Below are 24556 nucleotides of genomic sequence, written 5' to 3' on the forward strand. Positions count from 1 at the left end.
AGTGTGCAGTCTACAAATGATTTCTAATTATGTTCTGTCCCCCTGACCATCCACTAAAGAACAAATAGTCTCGCGGCTGATGTAATATGCAAGGGAGAAATGTATACTGTAGCTAAGAAAGTAATACTAAGTGTATGTTGTGTAGTAAGCTGTTAGTAGCTCATGTGCCTCACCCTAATGATTTAGTCTATTTTCACCAATGCGGTATTGTAAACATCGTTTGGTATGTGTGCTTGTTTGGCAACTTTTTTTGTACAGCTTTGACAATGCTACTGATATTAGTTGTGTGCACGCCGAGGAACTTAAAACTTTCCGGCCTCTCCACTACTGTCCCGTCGATGTGGATAGGGGGCTGCTCCCTCTGCTGTTTCCTGAAGTCCACGATCATCTCCTTTGTTTTGTTGACATTGAGTGAGAGGTTATTTTCTTCACACCACACTCTGAGGGCCCTCACCTCCTCCCTGTAGGCCGTCTCGTTGTTGTTGGTAATCAAGCCTACCACTGTAGTGTCGTTTCCAAACTTGATGATTGAGTTGGAGGTGTGCATGGCCACTCAGTCATGGGTGAACAGGGAGTACAGGAGAGGGCTGAGAACGCACCATTGTGGGGCCCCAGTATTGAGGATCATTGGGGTGGAGATGTTGTTACCTACCCTCACCACCTGGGGGTGGCCCGTCAGGAAGTCCAGGACCCAGTTACACAGGGCAGGGTGTAGACCCAGGGTCTCGAGCTTAAGGACGAGTTTGGAGGGTACTATGGTGTTAAATGCTGAGCTGTAGTCAATGAACAGCATTCTTACATAGGTATTCCTCTTGTCCAAATGGGTTAGGGCAGTGTGCAGTGTGATTGCGCAGGTCTGTGGACCTATTGGGGCGGTAAGCAAATTGGAGTGGGTCTAGAGTGTCAGGTAGGGTGGAGGTGATATGGTCCTTGACTAGTCTCTCAAAGCACTTCATGATGACGGAAGTGAGTGCTACGGGGCGGTAGTCGTTTAGCTCAGTTACCTTAGCTTTCTTGGGAACAGGAACAATGGTGGCCCTCTTGAAGCATGTGGGAACAGCAGACTGGGATAAGGATTGATTGAATATGTCCGTAAACACACCAGCCAGCTGATCTGCGCATGCTCTGAGGACGCGGCTAAGGATGTTGTCTGGGCCTGCAGCCTTGCGAGGGTTAACACGTTTAAATGTTTTATTCACATTGGCTGCAGTGAAGGAGAGCCCGAAGGTTTTGGTAGCGTGCCTGGTCAGTGGCACTATATTGTCCTCAAAGCGAGCAAAGAAGTTGTTTAGTTTGTCTGGGAGCAAGACATGGTGGTCCGCAACGGGGCTGGTTTTTCTTTTGTTGTCCGTGATTGACTGTAGACCCTGAGATTCACTGCTACACTGAAGGAACTTACATAACTGTATGTGTGGGTTACAGAGATGGGGTAGTCATTAACAAATCATGTTAAACACTATTATTGCACACAGGGTGAGGCCATGCAACTTATTTTGTGACTTGTTAAGCAAATGTTTACTCCTGAACTTATTTAGGCTTGGCAAATTTGTAAAACATTCTAAAAACATAATTCCACTTTTGACATTCTGGGGTATTGTGTGTAGATCAGTAACACCAAATATTTTAAATTCAGGCTGTAACACAACAAAATGTGGAAAAAGTCAAGGGGTGTAAATACTTTCTGAAGCCACTGTAAATATTTGGTCACACGATTCATTTTGTATATGGTTTCCTAGAAACATGGGGTGGTTCAACTAACCCACTTTCCCCTACTGACCATAACTAAACACAGGTCACTGCTTTCAAATCAACCTTAAGTCATTCACCTTTGCATATCTTTATTTGATACAAAGTACACAGTTGTATGACAGGGAAATCAATATTCTGTTCAAAAGTGTAAAATGTTTTAAAGAAGACACCAAGAACATTATGTTCAGAACGTATATTGATAGAATCTATAATTGGACCTGGAAAATGTGTAATTTCAGTAAATCTGCATTAGTAAATTGCTATTAGTTCAGTATTGAGTGCTCCGTAAATTGCAGTTACCTGTAGTTGAATCAATAAAATACACAGTAATTATATCCTGTAGTCTACTTCTCCCTGTCCAGTGAATCGCAACACTCACAGCTGTTTCCTGCTTCTTCCAGCCAGCCAGTCTGGAGACATCATGTGATGCTCTATGTTTTGATCAGAGTGAGGGGGAAATGGTCAATGTGAGGATGTGGTCACCGTGGCAGGGCTCGGATCAGGAACTCTGCTGGGGAGTGAGTGAACCCCAGGACACCCTCCAAACTGGGCATGGCTCCAGGGACCGGAGACAAGGAGAAACGCTGGAGCAAGGAGGAGAAGAACAGGAACAGTTCCATACGAGCCAGATGCTCCCCCACACACGCACGCTTACCTGGAGAGACACACACACATTTAATCTGAGGAGACACACACGCTTACCTGAAGGAGAAAGATATGTGACTGACTGGGTTTGAACCCGGATCATTTGTCAAAAGCTCAGGAGTGGCAGATATCCAAGTGGTTTGAGAGGCGAGCCAGCAACCGGAGGGTTCAACTGAACAAAATCTGTCCGGAAGTGAGCTGGCAACAGGAGAGTAGCTGGTATCAAATCCTAGATGCTATTGCCTACCGTTGTAACCCTGAGCAATGCACTTAACCCCCCAAAACAACAGCTGGGCACTCAGTGTGGAAGCCCCCCACCTCTCCAAAAACGTGTGTCTTTCGGGCGAGTTCTGATAAAAGCAGATGTCAAATTTCAGTTGGACCTTCTGTACAATTGACCCATAAAGAGCTCTTAATCTTAATGTTAAGTTTTCCGGTCACAGGCAAGGTTACTCATCACACAAGTTTGTAATAAAAACATGAAAACACAACCCACAGAGATCATAACCTGAGCAACAAACAATACATGTTGTACGGGTAGTCTGTTGTATCACCTGCTGAGAAAGGCAGGAAGGCATCTCTCCTTCTGAACTGTCCTTCAGAATCCAGGAAGTGCTCTGGGTTGAAAGTGTTTGGAGTTTCCCACTCGTCTTTGTCAAACAGCACCGAAGACAGGTTGGTGGTGACAACCGTCCCCTGAATAGCACAGAGATATTGTAACTCACAGACTGCCCACCTGCCCAGCAATGTGCAGAGCAGGACTATAGCCTATTATCAGTTGTAGCAGCCATATGGTTAAGTTGGTACATTAATGACTAACTGTACAAATCATCCATGGATTTTGGTAGCTATTGTTTGTAATTCTAGTAGCCTTGAGAGCTGAATGTCACAAAAGTTCAGTGACAAGTATCATTCACTTGACACATGGAGGGACTCAGGACTGTTAATGCTGTATCTTACCTTGGGTATGAAATATCCCCCAAGTTTTGTATCTTTGCTGGCCATCTTGGGGAAACCCAGCGGAACAATGTTTCCTATCCTCTGTGTCTCATGGATGACAGCGTCAGTGAAGGGCATGTTGGGTCTGTCAGCCGTGGTGGGCTGGCGGGACTGTCCTATCACTCTGTCTATCTCAGCCTGGACCTTCTCTGGAGGGATAAAGGAGAAGGGATCAATCAATTGATCAATCAAACTCAGTGGTGCTGTGGAAGAGTTGACTCACCCTGTATCTCTGGGTAGTTCATCATGTAGACCAGGGCCCAGCGTAAGGTGGTGGCAGCGGACTCCATCCCAGCCTCGATCAGGTCCAGAGTACACACCACCAGAGTCTCTGTGTTGAAGCCAGCTTTAGGGTCCTCCTTCCTCTGAGAATGTTTAAGGAGAAGGTGGATTGGAATGTGTCAAAATAATACAAAACATGACTTGTCTGTCTGGTAGAAATGGTTTGCTACATTCACGTGATGTGTGTCTTTGACCTTTGTCTTAGTGTTGGCTACTATTCTGATACCATACCTTGTTAATCTCTGTGAGGTATGTGTCTATGTAGTCCCGGGGGTCCTCTGGATCCCAATCCTCCTGATGCTTCTCTATCTCTGCCCGCAGGAAGTCGGTGATCTGTTGGTAGTTGGAGTGGATGGTCTGGTGGGGACCAGGCAGGTATTTCATGATGTGTGGGAAGGCATCATACAGCTGGGACAGGGAGGGACAGAGTTACACATACAGATCAAACTACAGGAGAACAGTTATGTTTATTTTCCTGTTTATACTGTATGTGCATAATAGTTATGATAAAAGGATAGGATTTTTCAGGTAATTCACCAAAATAGTTTTGCGAGGGACAGGGACATGAGCTCTGACAACTGAGAGCTAGGCTCTAAGTTTAACATCCCATCTGAAGGAGTTAAGACCATTGACCAGCTAATAACTTGACACCCACCTGAGCCCGAGCAGTGCCGGATAATATCACAACCTCGTTGTCCAAGCGTAGGAGCTTCTGGAAGTTTTCATCGCTGTACTCGAAGCGATGGCCGAACACCACAGAAGAGATAATGTTCCCCACCGCGTTGTTCAGGATGTAATGGGGGTTGAACCCTCCCCCTGAGAGTAACACATACTGGCTATGCAAAGCTTGGATGTATTCTCTCATCAACTGTTGTCCTGCATGTGTCTTTATTATTATTAATTATTATTATTATTATTATTAGTAGTAGTAGTAGTAAGTTAAGTATAAGTGGACCAAAGGCACATGAAGGTTACACTTATTCTATAGGGGACACAGTTGACATGATATATTGATAGAGTGTGCAAGTATCAAGTGTGTTCTCACAATGTTATGACAGGAATGTGTACAGTACATGTCCGGTGTATGTCTACAGTGCAGTGTTGTTATTTCTATAAAATAAAAAGCAGTAACCCTAACCCTACATATACTGTACCATATACATACCCTGCTCCTCTCTGAAGGCCTCACACAGGAAGTTACTCTCCAGCTGGATGTAGTGCTCCAGTCCCTTCTTCCCTTCTCCGAAGTATCGCAGGTGGGTATGAGCAAACTTTCTCTGGCTCTTCCACATGAGACCGTTGCTTAGAGCGATACCTGAGGTCAGAGGAGAGGTGGAGATTAAGAGCCACGCATACTCATTAAGGGTTCTTCTTTATTTGTACTATTTTGTACTATTTTGTACATTGTAGAATAATAGTGACGACATCGAAACTATGAAATAACACATATGGAATCATGTAGTAACCAAAAAAGTGTTAAAGTGTTATATTTTATTAATTTGAGATTCTTCAAAGTAGCCACCCTTTGCCTTGATGACAGCTTTGCACACTTTTGGCATTCTCTCAACCAGCTTCATGAGGTAGTCACCTGGAGAATGCATTTCAATTAACAGGTGTGCCTTAATTTGTGGAATATCTTTCCTTCTTAATGTGTTTGAGCCAATCAGTTGTGATGTGACAAGGTAAAGGTGGAATACAGAAGATAGCCCTATTTGGGGGGAAAAACAAGTCCATATTATGGCAAGAACAGCTCAAAAATGCAAAGAGAAATTACAGTACATCATTACTTTAAGACATCAGAAGGTCAGTCAAGTTTATTAGAGCTAACTGCACCTCAGATTGCAGCCCAAATAAATGCTTCACAGAGCTCAAGTAACAGACACATCTCAACATCAACCGCTCGGAGGAGACTGTGTCAATCAGGCCTTCATGGTCAAATTGCTGCAAAGAAACCACTACTAAAGGACACCAATAAGAAAAAGAGACTTGCTTGGGCCGAGAAACACAAGCAATGGACATTAGACCAGTGGAAATCTGTCCTTTGGTCTGATGAGTCTAAATTTTAGATTTTTGGTTTCAACAGCCGTGTCTTTGTGAGACGCAGAGTAGGTGAACGGATGATCTCCGTATGTGTGGTTCCCACCATGAAGCATGGAGGAGGAGGTGTGATGGTGTGGGGGTGCTTTGCTGGTGACACTCAGTGATTTATTTGGAATTCAAGGCACACACAGCATTCTGCAGCGATACGCCATCCCATCTGGTTTGTGCTTAGTGGGACTATCATTTGTTTTTCAACAGGACAATGACCCAACACACACTTCCAGGCTGTGTAAGGGCTATTTGACCAAGAACAAGAGTGATGGTGTTCCATCAGATGACCTGGCCTCCACAATCACCCAACCTCAACCCAATTGAGATGGTTTGGGATGAGTTGCCAAGGCAGCAGCTACTCTTCCTAGGGTACAAACATGTTAAAGCACCTACATTACATATAAAACAAAAGACAGGACATCATATAACATTATTACACCACTACATATCTACAATACAAAATGTTGAATACTACCATACAACAATATCACAATGTATGCATGTGTCTGTACCTTTCTGTGTGTCTCTTCACAGTCCCCATTGTTCCATAAATTGTATTTTTTCCTGTTTAAAAAAAAATCTGATTCTACTGCTTACATCAGTTGCCTGATGTGGAATAGAGCTCCATGTAGTCATGTCTCTATGTAGTACTGTGCGCCTTCCAGTCTGTTCTGGACTTGGGGACTGTGAAGAGACCTCTGGTGGCATGTCTTGTGGGGTATGGCTGTCCGAGCTGTGTGCAAGTATTTTAAACAAACAGCTGGGTACATTCAGCTTGTCAACACCTCTTACAAAAACAAGTAGTGATGAAGTCAATCTCTCTTCCACTTTTAGCCATGTGAGATTGACTTGCATGTCATTATTGTTAGCTCTCGGTGTACTTTTAAGGGCCAGCCGTGCTGCCCTGTTCTGAGCCAACTGTCTTTTTCCTAAGTCCCTCTTTGTGGCACCTGACCACACTACTGAACAGTAGTCTAGGTGTGACAAAACTCAGGTCTGTAGGACCTGCCTTGTTGATAGTGTTGTTAAGAAGGCAGAGTAACGCTTCATTATGGACAGATATGACAGTGTACAATCTGGTGTTACTCCAAGCAGTTTAGTCACCTCAACTTGCTAAATTTCCACAATATTCATTAAGAGATGTAGTTGAGGTTTAGGGTTTAGTGAATGATTTGTCCCAAATACAATGCTTTTAGTTTTGGAAATATTTAGGACTAACTTATTCCTTGCTACCCATTTTGAAACTAAATGCAGCTCTTTGTTAAGTGTTGCAGTCATTTCAGTTTCTGTAGTAGCTGACGTGTATAGTGTTAAGTCATCCACATACATAGACACACTGGCTTTACTCAAAGCCAGTGGCATGTCGTTAGTAAGGATTGAAAAAAGTAAGGGGCCTAAACAAAACAACAATTCCTGATTCTAACTGGATTATGTTTGAGAGGCTTCTATTAAAAAACACCCTCTGGGGGGCTACTAGGGGAGCAATGTGCGACCGACGTGTTTTCCGTTTGCTACTGCAGTATTCTTACAGTTTATGTGTATTTTGCAGCAAAATCGTCTGTATTTTCAAATATTAGTTTGGTGATCGCTTTCCGTAAAACGCAAGACCACTTTGCTTTCCAATGTCAGCATGTCGACGAAACATAAGGCCAAAAACATGACTTTGAGAAAACTCGGACTACAAGACGCACTCTTATCACCGTTCTCTCCTGAGTCTAAGGGCCCGGAGACTCATACTTTACCCAGGGGGTGCGGCTTGGCCTGGGATGAACATTCTTGAGGCCATCAAACTACTACGCTCTGAGATAGTTGAAATACGGGAGGTTTCTGATACTTTAAAAGCAGATCTAACCATCCTGCTGAACGAGACGGTGACGGTGCCAGCAATCACATCACCCAAAACAACGATGACTGCAGCACTGGAGACTTCCGCTACCAGTGTCTCAGACCTAACTACCTCCCTGGGTGCTTACGTAAAATGCCTGGCTTCAGATCTGAAAAAGGTACAGGCGAGTTGTGAGTTTAGAGTGTTTCTCTCGTCGCAATAACCTAAGACTGGTATCGGTCCCAGAGTCAGCAGAAATGCCTGGCGCCACATATTTTGTTTCTGGGCTGCTGAAGGATGTTCTTGCCATGGATGAGAAGCCCCTGATTGATCGTGCCCACCGGTCACTGCGCCCAAAGCCCCAGGATGATGACAGGCCCCGTGACATCATTCTTCGAGTGCATTCTTCGAGTGCACAGCCATCTATGGCTTTCTCCGACGAGCCCGCAATACCCCTCTGAGCTTTCAAGGACAGAGCTTCTCTATCTACCAGGACTACTCCCCCCACTGTGTCCAGGCAGCGCGCAGATTTCGGGCAGGCCAAATGACTGCTACGGGACCTTCCAGGTGTGAAGTATGGACTGCGATTCCCAGCCATCTATGGCTTTCTAATGATGGTATAGACTACACCTTTGATTCTCCGGATGAGGCTATGGCTCACATTCAACGCCCATCAAGAAGTCTTGAACTTGCCCATAGATCAGCAACTGTTGCTTGTGAACTGTGGATAGTAAGTAAGTAGCCCACCTGTGGTACAACTATGTTGAGTTATAACGTACTAATTTGGTTTATTTGATGTGAACTAATATTTTGATCATCTAGTGTGCTTGCCTTACAAGCATTTTAATTTCATTGTATTAAGGGTTTATTTAACTCCTTTGTTTCCATGCTGTCTAATTCACCTATTCAGTTTGTTTACATAGTGTCTCAGTGACTCAAAATATCTTTGGTTATTTGTTTACTGCATCTGTTTGTACTAACCCAGTAAACAGTAAATGTTCCGAGGCTACGCGTTTTGGGGGGTCTTCACTTCGATGAAGGTTTTGAACGTCATTTATGCCCAGCAAACTTTCAACGTTGCACATACGTCGTTTTTTTGGTCCTGGCTGTAAAGTTGTCTTATATATATATATATTTTTTTTTTTGTCATCTTACTACAATTTGCTTACATCAAATTAGGTTTTTGGTTGAGAGCCTTGATACATTTAATTTATTTTCTCTCTCAATGCCTGTTATAAGACTGGGAATATAATTATATCCATCTACAAGTGGTGCTTTTCTAACTTCAATTGCACACGGGATTCACAATGTATTTTTTCTCTCTTTTTGGTGCTTGATTCACTAACACAAAACGCAACTTTAAAGAGCAGGACTGTGGGTTTGGGTTTAACACCGCACTCTCACAGACATACTGTGTGAAGAGAACATATCCTATTTAGGCTTCTACCTTGTTTGGTGAGGTATTGTCTGGGATGTGGGGAGGTGGTTGGGGGGAATTGGTCAGTTCTAATGTTGTCATTCTGTCTTCTTTTTAGTTTTTTTTTCATGTACTTTTCCCAAGTATTTTACACTGTACATTATTACTCGGAGACAAGTTATACTGGGGTTTTTGGGCATTCATTGCTTTTCCACACTATGCTCTAATGACAGGGTTGTAAAATGGTGAGTGCTCAGGTTGGCCAAATTAATACGTTCAAGTACATTTCGTGGAACATCAAAGGGGCTAACAACCCTGTGAAGCGTAAGAGTGTGCTGACACACGTAAAGGGTTTGAATGCAAATTTTCCATTTCTACTAGAGACTCACTTGAGGACTGGTGAGCACTTTAGGATGCGTAGGGACTGGGTTGGTCAACTGTTCCACTCTAACTTTCATAGTAAATCAAGAGGTATTGCCATTTTAGTTGATACATCTACTCCCTTTGTAGCTTCTGCCTAACCTTCGGAGGAGTACTTATGAGAGTATTGTTATCAACAACCACCTGAGCCACTGCCTGTTCACCCCGCTATCATCCAGAAGGCGTGGTCAGTACAGGTGCATCAAAGCTGGGACCGAGAGACTGAAAAACAGCTTCTATCTCAAGGCCCTCAGACTGTTAAACAGCCACCACTAACATTGAGTGGCTGCTGCCAACACACTGACTCAACTCCAGCCACTTTAATAATGGGAATGGATGGGAAATTATGTAAAATATATCACTAGCCACTTTAAACAATTCTACCTAATATAATGTTTACATACCCTACATTATTCATCTCATATGTATATGTATATACTGTACTCTATATCATCTACTGCATCTTTATGTAATACATGTATCACTAGCCACTTTAACTATGCCACTTTGTTTACATACTCATCTCATATGTATGTACTGCACTCAATATCTTGCCCATGCCGCTCTGTACCATCACTCATTCATATATCTTTATGTACATATTCTTTATCCCCTTACACTTGCGTCTATAAGGTAGTAGTTTAGGAATTGTTAGCTAGATTACTTGTTGGTTATTACTGCATTGTCGGAACTAGAAGCACAAGCATTTCGCTACACTCGCATTAACATCTGCTAACCATGTGTATGTGACAAATAAAATTGGATTTGATTTATTTCTGACCATTCACCATTAGTGCTTGACCTACAGTTTCCCCAGTAACCTCCTGTGTTATCAATGGCGTTTTAACCCCATTTTACTCTCAGGTAAGGAGTTTGTCAATTTAATTTCTTCTGAAATCACCTTATTCCTAGAAATTAATTCAATTATGTCCTGCTCTTCCACATGGGAGTCTCTCAAAGCATGCCTAGGTGGCCAAATAATTTCTTATACAGCCAACAAAATCAAAGGTCGCTCTCAGCAGCGTTGAGACCTGGGTGAAGCCAAAGCTACATTGGAAGAGAAGTATGCTACAGATCCTTCATGTGATCTACACTTGAAGTCAGAAGTTTACATACACCTTAGCAAAAAAAAACATTTTAAAATGAGTTTTTCACAATTCATGACATTTAATCATAGTAAAAATGCCCCGTCTTAGGTCAGTTAGGATCACCACTTCATTTTAAGAATGTGAAATGTCAGAATAATAGTAGAATGATTTATTTCAGCTTTTATTTATTTCATCACATTCCCAGTGGTCAGAAGTTTACATACACTCAATTAGTATTTGATAGCATTGCCTTTAAATTGTTTAACTTGGGTCAAACGTTTCGGGTAGCCTTCCACAAGCTTCCCACAATAAGTTGGATGAATTTGGGCCCATTCCTCCTGACAGTGCCGGTGTAACTGAGTCAGGTTCGTAGGCCTCCTTGATCGCACACGCTTTTTCAGTTCTGACCACAAAGTTTCTATGGGATTGAGGTCAGGGCTTTGTGATGGCCACTCCAACACCTTGACTTTGTTGTCCTTTAGCCATTTTGCCACAACTTTGGAAGTATGCTTGAAGTCATTGTCCATTTGGAAGACCCATCTGCGACCAAGCTTTAACTTCCTGACTGATGTCTTGAGATGTTGCTTCAGTATATCCACATCATTTTCCTCCCTCATGATGTCATCTATTGTGTGAAGTGCACCAGTCCCTCCTGCAGCAATGCTCTGCCACCCCCGTGCTTCACAGTTGGGATGGTGTCATCAGACCAGAGGACATTTCTCCAAAAAGTACAATCTTTGTCCTCATGTGCAGTTGCAAACTGTAGTCTGTCTTTTTTATGGTGGTTTTGGAGCAGTGGCTTCTTCCTTGCTGAGCGGCCTTTCAGGTTATGTCGATATAGGACTCAGTTTTACTGTGGATATAGATACTTTTGTACTCGTTTCCTCCAGCATCTTCTGTTGTTCTGGGATTGATTTGCACTTTTCGCACCAAAGTACGTTCATCTCTAGGAGACAGAACACGTCTCCTTCCTGAGCTGTATGACAGCTTCGTGGTCCCATGGTGTTTATACGTGCGTACTATTGTTTATACAGATGGTACCTTCAGGCATTTGGAAATTGCTGCCAAGGATGAACCAGACTTGTGGAGGTCTACAATTTTTCTTCTGAGGTCTTGGCTGATTTCTTTTGATTTTCCCATGATGTCAAGCAAATAGGTACTGAGTTTGAAGGTAGGCCTTGAAATACATCTACAGGTACACCTCTAATTGACTCAAATGATGTCAAATAGCATATCAGAAGCTTCTAAAGCCATGACATCATTTTCGGGAATTTTCCAAGCTGTTTAAAGGCACAGTCAACTTAGTGTATGTAAACTTCTGACCCACTGGAATTGTGATACAGTGAATTACAAGTGAAATATTCTGTCTGTAAACAATTGTTGGAACATTTACTTGTGTCATGCACAGAGTAGATGTCCTAACCGACTTGCCAAACCTATAGTTTGTTAACAAGAAATTTGTGGAGTGGTTGAAAAACGAATTTTAATGACTCCAAACTAAGTGCATGCAACCTTCCAACTTCAACTGTACATAAAGAATGCCAGGTACTCCAATCTGAATTTGATGAGCTTTCTACCAGACAAGGTGAACAATTAATCTAACGAGCTCGATACAGAGTGTATGAATACGGTGACAAAGCCAGTAAACTCCTTGCACATCATATCTGTAAATCTGAGGCCTCACGTTTAATTCCACCAATAAGAACCCTGTCTGGTACTACCACAGTTATACATAAATAAATAAATGTTCAATTCAAACAATTTTACTCTGAGCTATACACCTCTGAATCTCCTCAATACCCTTTGCTGATTGATTATTTAATGGTCTGAATATGCCTTCAATTGATACCGACTCCCATGACTGTTTAGAAGAAGAATTTACACCTATGGCATTCATATTAAAACAAAAAGAACTCTGTATCTGACACCCCTGTGAGTTAAGGGTTGGATGAGCATTTCTTGATGTGGATGCCTTGTTCATCTTGCCCTGTCAGAGACTAAAATGTGAGCTTGTTTTGCACTGTTTTTTTTATTTTGTTTACACCTACATAAAAAAGCATTGTAAACTTTATTTTTGGTCCAGTGGATGGTCGGTCTGTGGCCATGACTGTCTGTGATTGTGAGTGGTTACATTTCTCCACCCATATCCCTTGTCTGTTTACATTAATCGATAATGTCAAAAGCTGCACTGAAGTCTAGCAAGACAGCCCCCACAATAATTTTATCATCAATTTCTTTCAGACAATCTTCAGTCATTTGTGTAAGTGCTGTGCTTTGCTGAGTGTCCTTCCCTATAAGCGTGCTGAAAGTCAATTTGTTTACTGTGAAATAGCATTGTATCTGGTCAAACAATTTGTTTTCCAGAAGTTTACTAAGGGTTGGTAACAGGCTGATTGGTTGGCTATTTGAGCTAGTAAAGGGTGCTTTACTATTCGTAGGTAGCGGAATGACGAGCTTCCCTCCATGCCTGAGGGCACACACTTTCTAGTAGGCTTAAATTGAAGATGTGGCAAATAAGAGTGGCAATATTAATATTAATTTTACATCCAGATTGACCCTGGTGGCTTGTCATTATTGATAGGCAACAATAATTTTTTTCACCTCTTTCAAACGGACTTTACGGAATTCAAAAGTACAATTCTTGTCTTTCATAATTTGGTCAGATATACTTGGATGTGTAGTGTTAGTGTTTGTCGCTGGCATGTCATACCGAAGTTTGCTTATCTTGCCAATGAAAAGGTCATTAAAGTAGTTGGCGATATCAGTGGGTTTTGTGATGAATGAGCCATCTGATTCTGTGAATGATGGAGTCGAGTTTGCCTTTTTTCCCAAAATTTCATTTAAGGTGCTCCAAAGCTTTTTACTATCATTCTTTATATAATTTATTTTTGTTTCATAGTATAGGTTATTTTTCTTTTTATTCAGTTTAGTCACATGATTTCTTAATTTGCAGTATGTTTGCCAATCAGTTGGGCTGCCAGACTTATTTGCCATACCTTTTGCCTCATCCCTCTAAACCAGGTATTCCCAAATTGGAGTACCCCCAAGGGTACGCACAATGCCGTCGGGGGTACGCCAAATAAAAATGTGATTTTTATTTTCAAATTTTCAAACATTCCATTTATATTTTCCAACGGGGCTATACATTTGGGTGAGGTTTTTTTCTTGCCTGATTAGCCTCATTTCACTGCCAAAAATCAAATTAAACGATCTAGTGTTCAGCGAAATAACAACACAATGTGAAGTACAGGTAACATCCAATCACATTAACCAATACTCTCTCGCGGGAATTCCACTAATTGTCCATATGTAGCCAAATGTAGCTGCTGCTCATTCCGTTTGATCGAAAATTAATAAATGGTTAAAAAAAGTAAGGCCTGTGTCCATAGAGACACATACCAGTTCTACTGGTAGTACTGCTACTACCAGCAGTACTACACCTGCAGCTGTCGACGACACAAGTTGTTCTGCTTCCACGAGCACATGCAAAGCGAGTAATTCTACATTTGTTGTTAGCCCAGCTAGCATGGACACTGACAGTTGTGAATCTGATGCAGCCGAAGAGCTACTGCCACCTTACCCGGGAAAGCACCGAACAACAGACTTGGACGTTGGACCATTGAAGAGGAGCAAATATGATGAGAACTACATTGATTTGGGGTTCACTTACAGTGGGGAGAACAAGTATTTGATACACTGCCGATTTTGCAGGTTTTCCTACTTACAAAGCATGTAGAGGTCTGTAATTTTTATCCTAGGTACACTTCAACTGTGACAGACGGAATTTAAAACAAAAATCCAGAAAATCACATTGTATGATTTTTAAGTAATTAATTTGCATTTTATTGCATGACATAAGTATTTGATACATCAGAAAAGCAGAACTTAATATTTGGTACATAAACTTTTGTTTGCAATTACAGAGATCATACGTTTCCTGTAGTTCTTGACAGGTTTGCACACACTGCAGCAGGGATTTTGGCCCACTCCTCCATACAGACCTTCTCCAGATCCTTCAGTTTTCGGAGCTGTCGCTGGGCAATACGGACTTTCAGCTCCCTCCAAAGATTTTCTATTGGGTTCAGGTCTGGAGACTGGCTAGGCCACTCCAGGACCTTGAGATGCTTCTTACGGAGCCACACCTTAGTTGCCCTGGCTGTGTGTTTTGGGTTGTTGTCATGCTGGAAGACCCAGCCACAACCCATCTTCAATGCTCTTACTGAGGGAAGGAGGTTGTTGGCCAAGATCTCACGATACATGGCCCCATCCATCCTCCCCTCAATACGGTGCAGTCATCCTGTCCCCTTTGCAGAAAAGCATCCCCAAAGAATGATGTTTCCACCTCCATGCTTCACGGTTGGGATGGTGTTCTTGGGGTTGTACTCATCCTTCTTCTTCCTCCAAACACGGCGAGTGGAGTTTAGACCAAAAAGCTCTATTTTTGTCTCATCAGACCACATGACCTTCTCCCATTTCTCCTCTGGATCATCCAGATGGTCATTGGCAAACTTCAGATGTGCCTGGACATGCGCTGGCTTGAGCAGGGGGACCTTGCGTGCGCTGCAGGATTTTAATCCATGACGGCGTAGTGTGTTATTAATGGTTTTCTTTGAGACTGTGGTCCCAGCTCTCTTCAGGCCATTGACCAGGTCCTGCAGTGTAGTTCTGGGCTGATACCTCACCTTCCTCATGATCATTGATGCCCCACAAGGTGAGATCTTGCATGGAGCCCCAGACCAAGGGTGATTGACCATTATCTTGAACTTCTTCCATTTTCTAATAAATGCACCAACAGTTATTGCCTTCTCACCAAGCTGCTTGCCTATTTGTCCTGTAGCCCATCCCAGCCTTGTGCAGGTCTACAATTTTATCCCTGATGTCCTTACACAGCTTTCTGGTCTTGGCCATTGTGGAGAGGTTGAAGTCTGTTTGATTGAGTGTGTGGACAGGTGTCTTTTATACAGGTAACGAGTTCAACCAGGAGCAGTTCAAACAGGTAATGAGTGGAGAACAGGAGGGATTCTTAAAGAAAAACTAACAGGTCTGTGAGAGCCGGAATTCTTACTGGTTGGTAGGTGATCAAATACTTATGTCATGCAATAAAATGCAAATTAGTTTCTTAAAAATCATACAATGTGATTTTCTGGATTTTTGTTTTAGATTATGTCTGTCACAGTTGAAGTGTACCTATGCTAAAAATTGCAGACCTCTACATGCTTTGTAAGTAGGAAAACATGCAAAATCGGCAGTGTATCAAATACTTGTTCTCCCCACTGTATATTGGGAGTAGTGCTTTCCTCAGCCACAGTGTTTTAAAGGTGCAAAAGTACTATCTCACAACTCGATGAAACCCTCACCCTTGCGCAGACATTTAGAAACAAAACATGCCCATTTGAAAAATAAGCCACAGGAGTTTTTTTTTTAGCAAGAATTAAGACGACTTTTGAGTAGTAAGACATGTATAAAAGCAACAGATACCATTCATAAGAAGGGGCTAGAAGCGTCTTATATGGTGAGCAACTGAGTGGCTAGGACATACATGCCCCAAACTTTTGTGGAGGGCTTAATTCTTCCTGCTGCCGCGGATATGGCTGGGACAATGCTGGGGGAAAAAGCCACAAAAATTATACAGACAATGCCTTCATCAAACAACACTGTTTCACGACGCATCAGTGACATGGCAGGAGATGTTTTGAAATAATTACTGCTTCGCATACAAGCCAGTGAATCTTATGCAATAAAGCTGGATGAGTCAACAGACGTGGTGGGCCTGGCACAGCTCCTGGTATATGCCTGTTACCTTTATGGGGTTCAATTAAGAAAGACATCGTCTTCTGGAAACCAGGACAACAGGAGAGTATATTTTTTAAAGTACTGGACAGCTTTGTGACATCAAATGGACTTTGGTGGTCAAGATGGGTTGGTATCTGTACTGATGGCGCAAAAGTCATGACAGGGAGACATAGTGGAGTGGTAACGCTCGTGCAAGCAGTTGCTCCCAACGTCACTTGGGTACACTGCAGCATCCACCGAGAGGCTCTTGCTGCCAAAGGAATGCCTAACAGCTTGAAAGACTTTTTGGACACCACAGTGAAAATTGTTAATTTTGTTAAAGCAGGGCCCCTGAACTCTTGTTTATTTTCTGAACTATGCAATGATATGGGCAGCGACCATGTAACGCTTTTACAACACACAGAAGTGCGCTGGTTATCAAGGGGAAAAGTATTGACATGTTTTTTTTTAAATTGAGAGACGAGCTTAAAGTTTTCTTTAAAGACCATAATTTCCACTTGTCTGACAGATTGCATGATGATGAGTTTCTCACACGACTGGCCTATCTGGGTGATGTTTTTTCTCGCCTGAATGATTTGAATCTAGGATTACAGGGACTCTCCTGCAACTATATTCCATGTGCGGAACAAAATTGAGGCTATGATTAAGAAGTTGGAGCTCTTCTCTGTCTGCATTAACAAGGAAATACACAGGTCTTTCCATTTGTGTGCAAATTAACTCAAGCTTACGGACAATGTCAAATGTGATATAGCGAAGCACCTGAGTAAGTTGGGTGCGCAATAACTCAAGTACTTTCCCGAAACGAATTATACAAACAACTGGATTCGTTATATCTTTCATGCCCTGCCTCCAGTCGACTTACCGATATCTGAACAAGAGAGCCTAATCGAAATTGCAACAAGCGGTTCTGTGAAAATGTTATTTATTCAGAAACCACTGCCAGATTTCTGGATTGGGCTGCGTTCAGAGTATCCTGCCTTGGCAAATCACGCTGTTAAGACACTGATGCCCTTTGCAACCACGTACCTATGTGAGAGTGGATTCTCAGCGCTCACTAGCATGAAACTAAATACAGGCACAGACTGTGTGTGGAAAATTATTTAAGACTGAGATTCTCTCCAATACAACCGAACATTGCAGAGTTATGTGCATCCTTTCAAGCACACCCTTCTCATGAACCTGTTGTGAGTTATTCACAATTTTTGATAAACAAATAAAGTTTTATATGTAAGATGGCTAAATAAAGAGCAAAATGATTGATTATTATTCCATTATTATTTGTGCCCTGGTCCTATAAGAGCTCTTTGTCACTTCCCACAAGCCGGGTTGTGACAAAAACTCACACTCATTCTTATGTTTAAAAATGTATCTTATAGTGTATGTGTGACAGGCTTACAATGATGGTTCAAAAAATAACATTTGAGAGTGCACTGACCCTGGTGCTAGAGGGCAGCTCGAGGTTGAATGTTTGAAGGGGTACGGGACTATAAAATGTTTGGGAACCACTGCTCTAAACCATACAATTTTTCAATTCCTCATCAATCTAAGGGGATTTAACAGGATTTACAGTCATTTTCTTAATGGGCGCGTGCTTATTAGTAACTGGAATGAGCAATTTCATAAATGTGTCAAGTTTAGCATCTAGTTGCCCTCATTACACCCTACAGACCAGCAAATATTCTTTACATCATCAACATACGAATCCCTACAAAACTTATTGTATGACCTCTTATGCACTATATGAGGCCCAGCCTTTGGAACTTTGGTTTTCCTAGATATGACTAATATATTGTGATCACTACATCCTATGGATTTGGATACTGCTTTAAAGCAAATTTCTGCAGCATTAGTAAAGATGTGATCAATACATGTTGATGATTTCATTCCTGTGCTGTTTGTAAATACTCTGGTAGGTTGACTGACAACCTGAACCAAGTTGCCGCCACTGGTTACAGTTTTTAAAAAATTGAGTGGGAAGCTTGATGAGAGTCAGTCAATATTTAAATCCCCCAGAAAATATAGCCCTGTTGATATCATTTACATTATCAAGCATTTCACACATATTATCCAGTGTGGTGGCAAAAGTGCAAGATTATGTTCTACTACTTTTATTGCATCAAATGGTTGTTTTATTTCAACAGAATAGAGTATTCTTAACTATTGTGTGTGTGTTCTACTGAGGATGGGCCTCTGGGAGATAACACTGACAGGAGATTTACCATGTCGTTTGGGTGATAACACCTAAAGAGCATTCCAGAGCATGGGTTAATGTTTTCTGTTTACACCGTACCAGGGAGAGATGGTTCCAGTTTGGAATCGGAGGGCCAGACACTGGTCTATACAATGAAAACTGTTGACACAGCAGATACTGTCTGCTATGTATTATAGGTATCTTTCATACAGATCTTAACCTTGTGACCCATTCTATTTATCTGTTGTTCGTCATGTAGGTTGAAAGGGGTGTATCTTGGCTATAAAAGACCTTTGTACTTTTGTCTCGTTGCTCTCAACGGATCATCTGAGACGGTGATTCGTCGACAAGCCATCGCTATTGCAAAGTACTCACTATTAAAGATTTAGTTGAAGTATAACTCTGACTCGTGTGATAAGTTTGTCTCTCCTCATTTGATAGTATAGAAATGAACCACCACACCAGTTACTGACTGTTGGCACTTGGTGGTCTATAGCAGCTTCCCACAAGAATAGGCTTAAGGTGAGGCAGATTAACCTCTAGCCATATTACTTCAACAGTATTTAACATGAGATCATCTCTACGCTTTACAGGAATGTGGTTCTGAATGTAGACCGCAACACCGCCCCTGTTGGCATGTCTGTCTTTTCGGTAGACGTTATAACCATGTGTTGCTACCACAGTATCATCAAAAGTATTATCTAAGTAAGTTTCAGAGATCAGAATATGAATGTCATCTGTAACAAGCAAGTAAGTTATATACTTCAGGGACCTTGTTTCTCAGGCTGCACATGTTAACATGGGTTGTTTTGAGCACTTTTCTGGTTTGCTTGATTGTCTTTAATGCTTTACTGGGAAGCTTATCAGAAGTAGACTTGTTCATGTTATTTATATTGGAGCTGATAGTGCAGGGTGAGCTGCACACAGTGGTCTGCCGACTAGGGCACACCACCTCAATGCTAACAGTATAACTGTTGGACCGCAGAGCGAAGGAAAAGCAGCCAACAAGTCCTTAGCATATGTGGGAACTCCTTCAAGACTGTTGAAAAAGCATTACTCATGAAGCTGGTTGAGAGAATGCCAAGAGTGTGAAAAGCTTTCATCAAGTCAAAGGGTGACTACTTTGAAAAATCTAAAACATATTTTGATGAACACTTTTCTGGTTACTACATGATTCCATATGTGTTATTTCATAGTTTGATGTGTTCACTATGATTATACAATGTAGAAAATAGTAAAAAATAAAAAACCTTGAATGAGTAGGTGTATCCAAACATTTGACTGGTAATGTACATAATGCAGAATTTTCATATCTAACATGTTTATCCTTTCCAAAAAAGCAACAGGAGTACATTCTAGTGCTCACAGCCTTTCTCACTGGAGCCTGGCCTGGTCAGAAGTGGTGCACTATTTAGGGAATAGTGTGCCACTCACTCACTCACTCACTCACTCACTCACTCACTCACTCACTCACTCACTCACTAACTCACTCACCAATGCCTTTGAAGGTGACATGAAACAGAGGGACAATGGGCCGGTCATAGAAACTGTCCAGTTGGTTGACCAGAGCTTCCTTCACCATCTTATACCCTGAGATAAACACTACCCTGTCACTGCCTCGACGCAGGCTGAACACTGGACCATAGTCCTCAGCCATCTACAGGGAAGGAAGGAATGGTTGTGCCACATTTATTAAATTTTTATAAAATATTTAACCTTTATTTAGAGAATCCCAATTGAGACCACAGTTATTTTTCAATGGTGCCCTGTGTAAAAACACGCCACATGCAAGTCAAACCTGTGTCAATTATTTCACTGCACTAGTAAAGATATAGTATTGGTAACATAAGTCATTAGTAATCAAATATTTCTGATTCATATTAGCAATGATTATATGAGTATTTTTCTGACCTTGTCAATGGTCTTGAAGTCGAGCCCTGTGAAGATATTACCCAGGAAAGGAACAGACCAGGGTCCAGGGGGGAAGTTAGTTGGAGTTCTGTTTCTGACGATGTCCACCACCAAGAGAAACACAAAGATAAACACCAGCCAGCCCTTCACATCGAAACAGTCCAATGCAGCCAGCAGAATCATGGTGAGAACAGCTGTTTTTGCAGACTCTAAAACAGGTTGAAATGCTCTCTGTGATACTCTCTCTCAATCTTTCTCTCTCAGTAGCCTCTCTCTTTCTCTCCGTTTCTGTCTTTCTCTCTCTGAAGCCCTCCTCTTTCTGTCTCTCTTTCTCTTAGCAGCCTCTCCACTACCAAGCCTATCCTTGGCAGTAGTAACTATAAGAGTCAGTGATAAGGAGGAAAACGAGGCTGCTCGACCATTAACTTGTGGTCTCAGGAGTAGTGTTGTTCTGTAATGGGAAACCTTTCAGAGTTTATGAGAAAAACAAAGGAATACCAGACACGCAGGAGAGGGAGCACGAACTTTCTCCCTAACATGCACTTTTGTAAATGTTTTCAGGAGCTGTAAAACTAGCAGTGATCTTGTTACAAGAAGGCTATCTACAGAATAAACCAACAGACAAGTTTAACTACAATAACATTCTCAGTAACATTTATTTATTTTTGGTATTACTGTGGAATGTTGGTGTTTATATACAGTTGAAGTCGGAAGTTTACATACACTTAGGTTGGAGTCATTAAAACTTGTTTTTCAACCACTCCACAAATTTCTTGTTAACAAACTATAGGTTTTGGCAAGTCGGTTAGGACATCTACTTTGTGCATGACACAAGTAATTTTTCCAACAATTGTTTACAGACAGATTATTTCACTGTGTCACAATTCTAGAGGGTCAGATGTTTACATACACTAAGTTGACTGTGCCTTTAAACAGCTTGGAAAATTCCAGGAAATTATGTCATGGCTTTAGAAGCTTCTGATAGACTATTTGACATAATTTGAGTCAATTGGAGGTGTACCTGTGGATGTATTTCAAGGCCTACCTTCAGTGTCTCTTTGCTTGACATCATGGGAAAATCAAAAGAAATCAGCCAAGACCTCAGAAAACAATTGTAGACCTCCACAAGTCTGGTTCATCCTTGGGAGCAATTTCCAAACGCCTGAAGGTACCCCGTTCATCTGTAGAAACAATAGTACGCAAGTATAAACACCATGGGACCACGCAGTCGTCATACCTGTCACGTTCTGACCTTTATTTCCTTTGTTTTGTCGTTATTTAGTATGGTCAGGGTGTGAGTTGGGGTGGGCAGTCTATGTTTGTTTTTCTATGATTTTGGGATTTCTATGTTTCGGTCTAGTATGGTTCTCAATCAGAGGCAGGTGTCGTTAGTTGTCTCTGATTGAGAATCATACTTAGGTAGCCTGGGTTTCACTGTGTGTTTGTGGGTGTTTGTTTCCGTATCTGTGTTTTTTACCACACGGTACTGTTTCGGTTTTCGTTCGTTTCACGTTTATTGTTTTTGTATTCATAGTGTTCAGTTTACGTTTTCTTAAATAAACAACCATGGACATTTACCAGGCTGCGCATTGGTCCTCCGATCCTTCTCGCTTCTCCTCCTCAGACGAAGAGGAGGAGGAAAACCCTTACAATACCGTTCTGTCTCCTAGAGATGAACATACTTTGGGGCGAAAAGTGCAAATCAATCCCAGAACAACAGCAAAGGACCTTGTGAAGATGCTGGAGGAAATAGGTACAAAAGTATCTATATCCACAGTAAAACGAGTCCTATATCGACATAACCTGAAAGGTCGCTCAGCAAGGAAGAAGCCACTGCTCCAAAACCTCCATAAAAAAGCCAGACTACTGTTTGCAACTGCACATGGGGACAAAGATTGTACTTTATGGAGAAATGTCCTCTGGTCTGATGAAACAAAAAGGAGAAAAAAGGTGGAGGCTTGCAAGCTGAAGAACACCATCCCAACCTTGAAGCACAGGGGTGGCAGCATTATGATGTGGGGGTGCTTTGCTGCAGGAGGGACTGGCATCATGAGGGAGGGAAATTAAGGGGATATATTGAAGCAACATCTCAAGACATCAGTCAGGAAGTTAAAGCTTGGTCGTAAATGGGTCTTCCAAATGAACAATGACGCCAAGCATACTTCCAACGTTGTGGCAAAATGGCGCAAGTACAACAAAGTCAAGGTATTGGAGTGGCCATGACAAAGCCCTGTCCTCAATCCCATAGAAAATTTGTGGTCAGAACTGAAAAAGCGTGTGGGAGCAAGGAGGCCTACAAACCTGACTCAGTTACACTGGCTCCGTCAGGAGGAATGGGCCAAAATTCAACCAACTTATTATGGGCCACTTGTGGAAGGCTACCCGAAACGTTTGACCCAAGTTAAACAATTTAAAGGCAATGCTACCAAATACTAATTGAGTGTATGTAAACTTCTGACCCACTGGGAATGTGATGAAATAAATAAAAGCTGAAATAAATTATTCTCTCTACTATTATTCTGACATTTCACATTCTTAAAATGAATTGGTGATCCTAACTGACCTAAGACAGACTTTTTACTAGGATGTCAGGAACGGTGAAAACATGAGTTTAATGTATTTGGCTAAGGTGTATGTAAACTTCCGACTTCAACTGTACCTTAGTTGAATGCATTGACTGTAAGTTGCTCTGAATAAAAGTGTCTGCTGACAGCCTATACGGAGGAGGTCAGAGACCTGGCGGTGTGGTGCCAGGATTATAACCTCTCCCTCAACATGATCAAGACAAAGGAGATGATCATGGACTACAGGAAAAGGAGGGCCGAGCACACCCCCATTCTCATCGACGGGGTTATAGTGGAGCAGGTTGAGAGCTTCTCGTTCCTTGTTGTCCACATCACCAACTAACTATCATGATCCAAACACACTATGACAGTCGTGAAGAGGGCACGACAACACCTATTCCCCCTCAGGAGACTGAAAAGATTTGTCATGGGTCCTCAGATCCTCAAAAAGTTATACAGCCGCACCATCAAGAACATCAAGACTGGTTGCATCACCGCCTGGTATGACAACTGCTCGGCCTCCGACCACAAGGCACTACAGAGGGTAGTGCGTACGGCCCAGTACATCACTGGGGCCAAGCTTCCTGCCATCTAGGACCTCTATACCAGGCAGTGTCAGAGGAAGGCCCTAAAAATTGGCAATGACTCTAGCCACCCTAGTCATACTGTTCTCTCTACTATCGCACAGCAAGTGGTCATGGAGTGCCGAGTCTAGGTCCAAAAGGCTTCTTAAGTGCTTCTACCACCAAGCCATAATACTCTTGAACAGCTAACCAAATGGCTACCCGGACTATTTGCAATTGACCCACACATTTTTACACTGCTGCTACTCTGTTTATTATATATATTATATATAGTCTCAAATACCTCGACTAACCAGTGCCCCCCCCCCACACATTGACTGTACCGTTACCCCCTCCCTGTATGTAACCTCGTTACTGTTATTTTATTGTTGCTCTTTAATTAGTTGTTATTTTTCTTCTTTTTTTCTTCTTTTATACTTCAGTTTATTTAGTAAATACTTTCTTCACACTTATTTTTCTTAAAATTGCATTGTTGGTTAAGGGCTTGTAAGTAAGCATTTCACTGTAAGGTCTACACCTGACAAATAAAATGTGATTTGATCAGGTGATAATGCTTATTGCTAAATAGCACACCTGCCTTTATAATATGGACCATTTGATTTTTATTCATTTTGGAGTAGAATTTCCTTTACCAGAACTGACCTTCTCACAGTCATACTCCCCAAGAAAATTGCAGGTTCCTCCACGACCTCTACTATAGTGTTATGTGTGCTTTTGTCAGTATATATTTAGGTTAATATATAATATGACAGGGAAATCAATACCCCGTTCAAGGGTGTAAAAAGCAGGGAAACACTGTATGTGTACAGTACATATATTGAGATAATCTATAATTGGACTGGAAAACATTTAGTAAATCTGCAGTAGTAAGTGGCTTACCTAACCTCCCACCTCTGTCTGTATAAATGTCCCCAGAGTCAAGCGCTCTTTTCTTTATAGAAAGGAAAGCTAGACAGCTGTATATTTTGGTTAATTATTAAATAAATGACTCATGCTG

General features: G+C 41.8%; 1 protein-coding gene across 2 annotated transcripts in view; it reads right to left on the reverse strand.

Annotated features, from left to right (window-relative positions):
* Positions 1 to 1821: 1821 nt before the first annotated feature.
* Positions 1822 to 24556, reverse strand: part of LOC118359093 (cytochrome P450 2J2-like) — a 31579-nt gene continuing 8844 nt past the window's right edge. Inside the window, exons 2-11 of one of the 2 annotated variants that reach the window (XM_052480387.1) lie at positions 21457 to 21592; positions 20412 to 20505; positions 19995 to 20157; positions 4841 to 4990; positions 4331 to 4491; positions 3907 to 4083; positions 3617 to 3758; positions 3355 to 3542; positions 2949 to 3090; positions 1822 to 2404 (exon numbers count right to left, since the gene is read on the reverse strand). In XM_052480387.1, the coding sequence (XP_052336347.1) occupies positions 2229 to 2404; positions 2949 to 3090; positions 3355 to 3542; positions 3617 to 3758; positions 3907 to 4083; positions 4331 to 4491; positions 4841 to 4990; positions 19995 to 20157 (1299 nt within the window). In that variant the 5' untranslated portion in view covers positions 20412 to 20505; positions 21457 to 21592 and the 3' untranslated portion in view covers positions 1822 to 2228. Of the gene's footprint in view, positions 2405 to 2948; positions 3091 to 3354; positions 3543 to 3616; positions 3759 to 3906; positions 4084 to 4330; positions 4492 to 4840; positions 4991 to 19994; positions 20158 to 20411; positions 20777 to 21456; positions 21593 to 24556 lie in introns of those variants that run through there. The other variant, XM_035737332.2, reaches the window with a different exon arrangement.

Source organism: Oncorhynchus keta, chromosome 26 (assembly GCF_023373465.1).
Source record: "Oncorhynchus keta strain PuntledgeMale-10-30-2019 chromosome 26, Oket_V2, whole genome shotgun sequence".
Classification (NCBI taxonomy): Eukaryota; Metazoa; Chordata; class Actinopteri; order Salmoniformes; family Salmonidae; genus Oncorhynchus; species Oncorhynchus keta.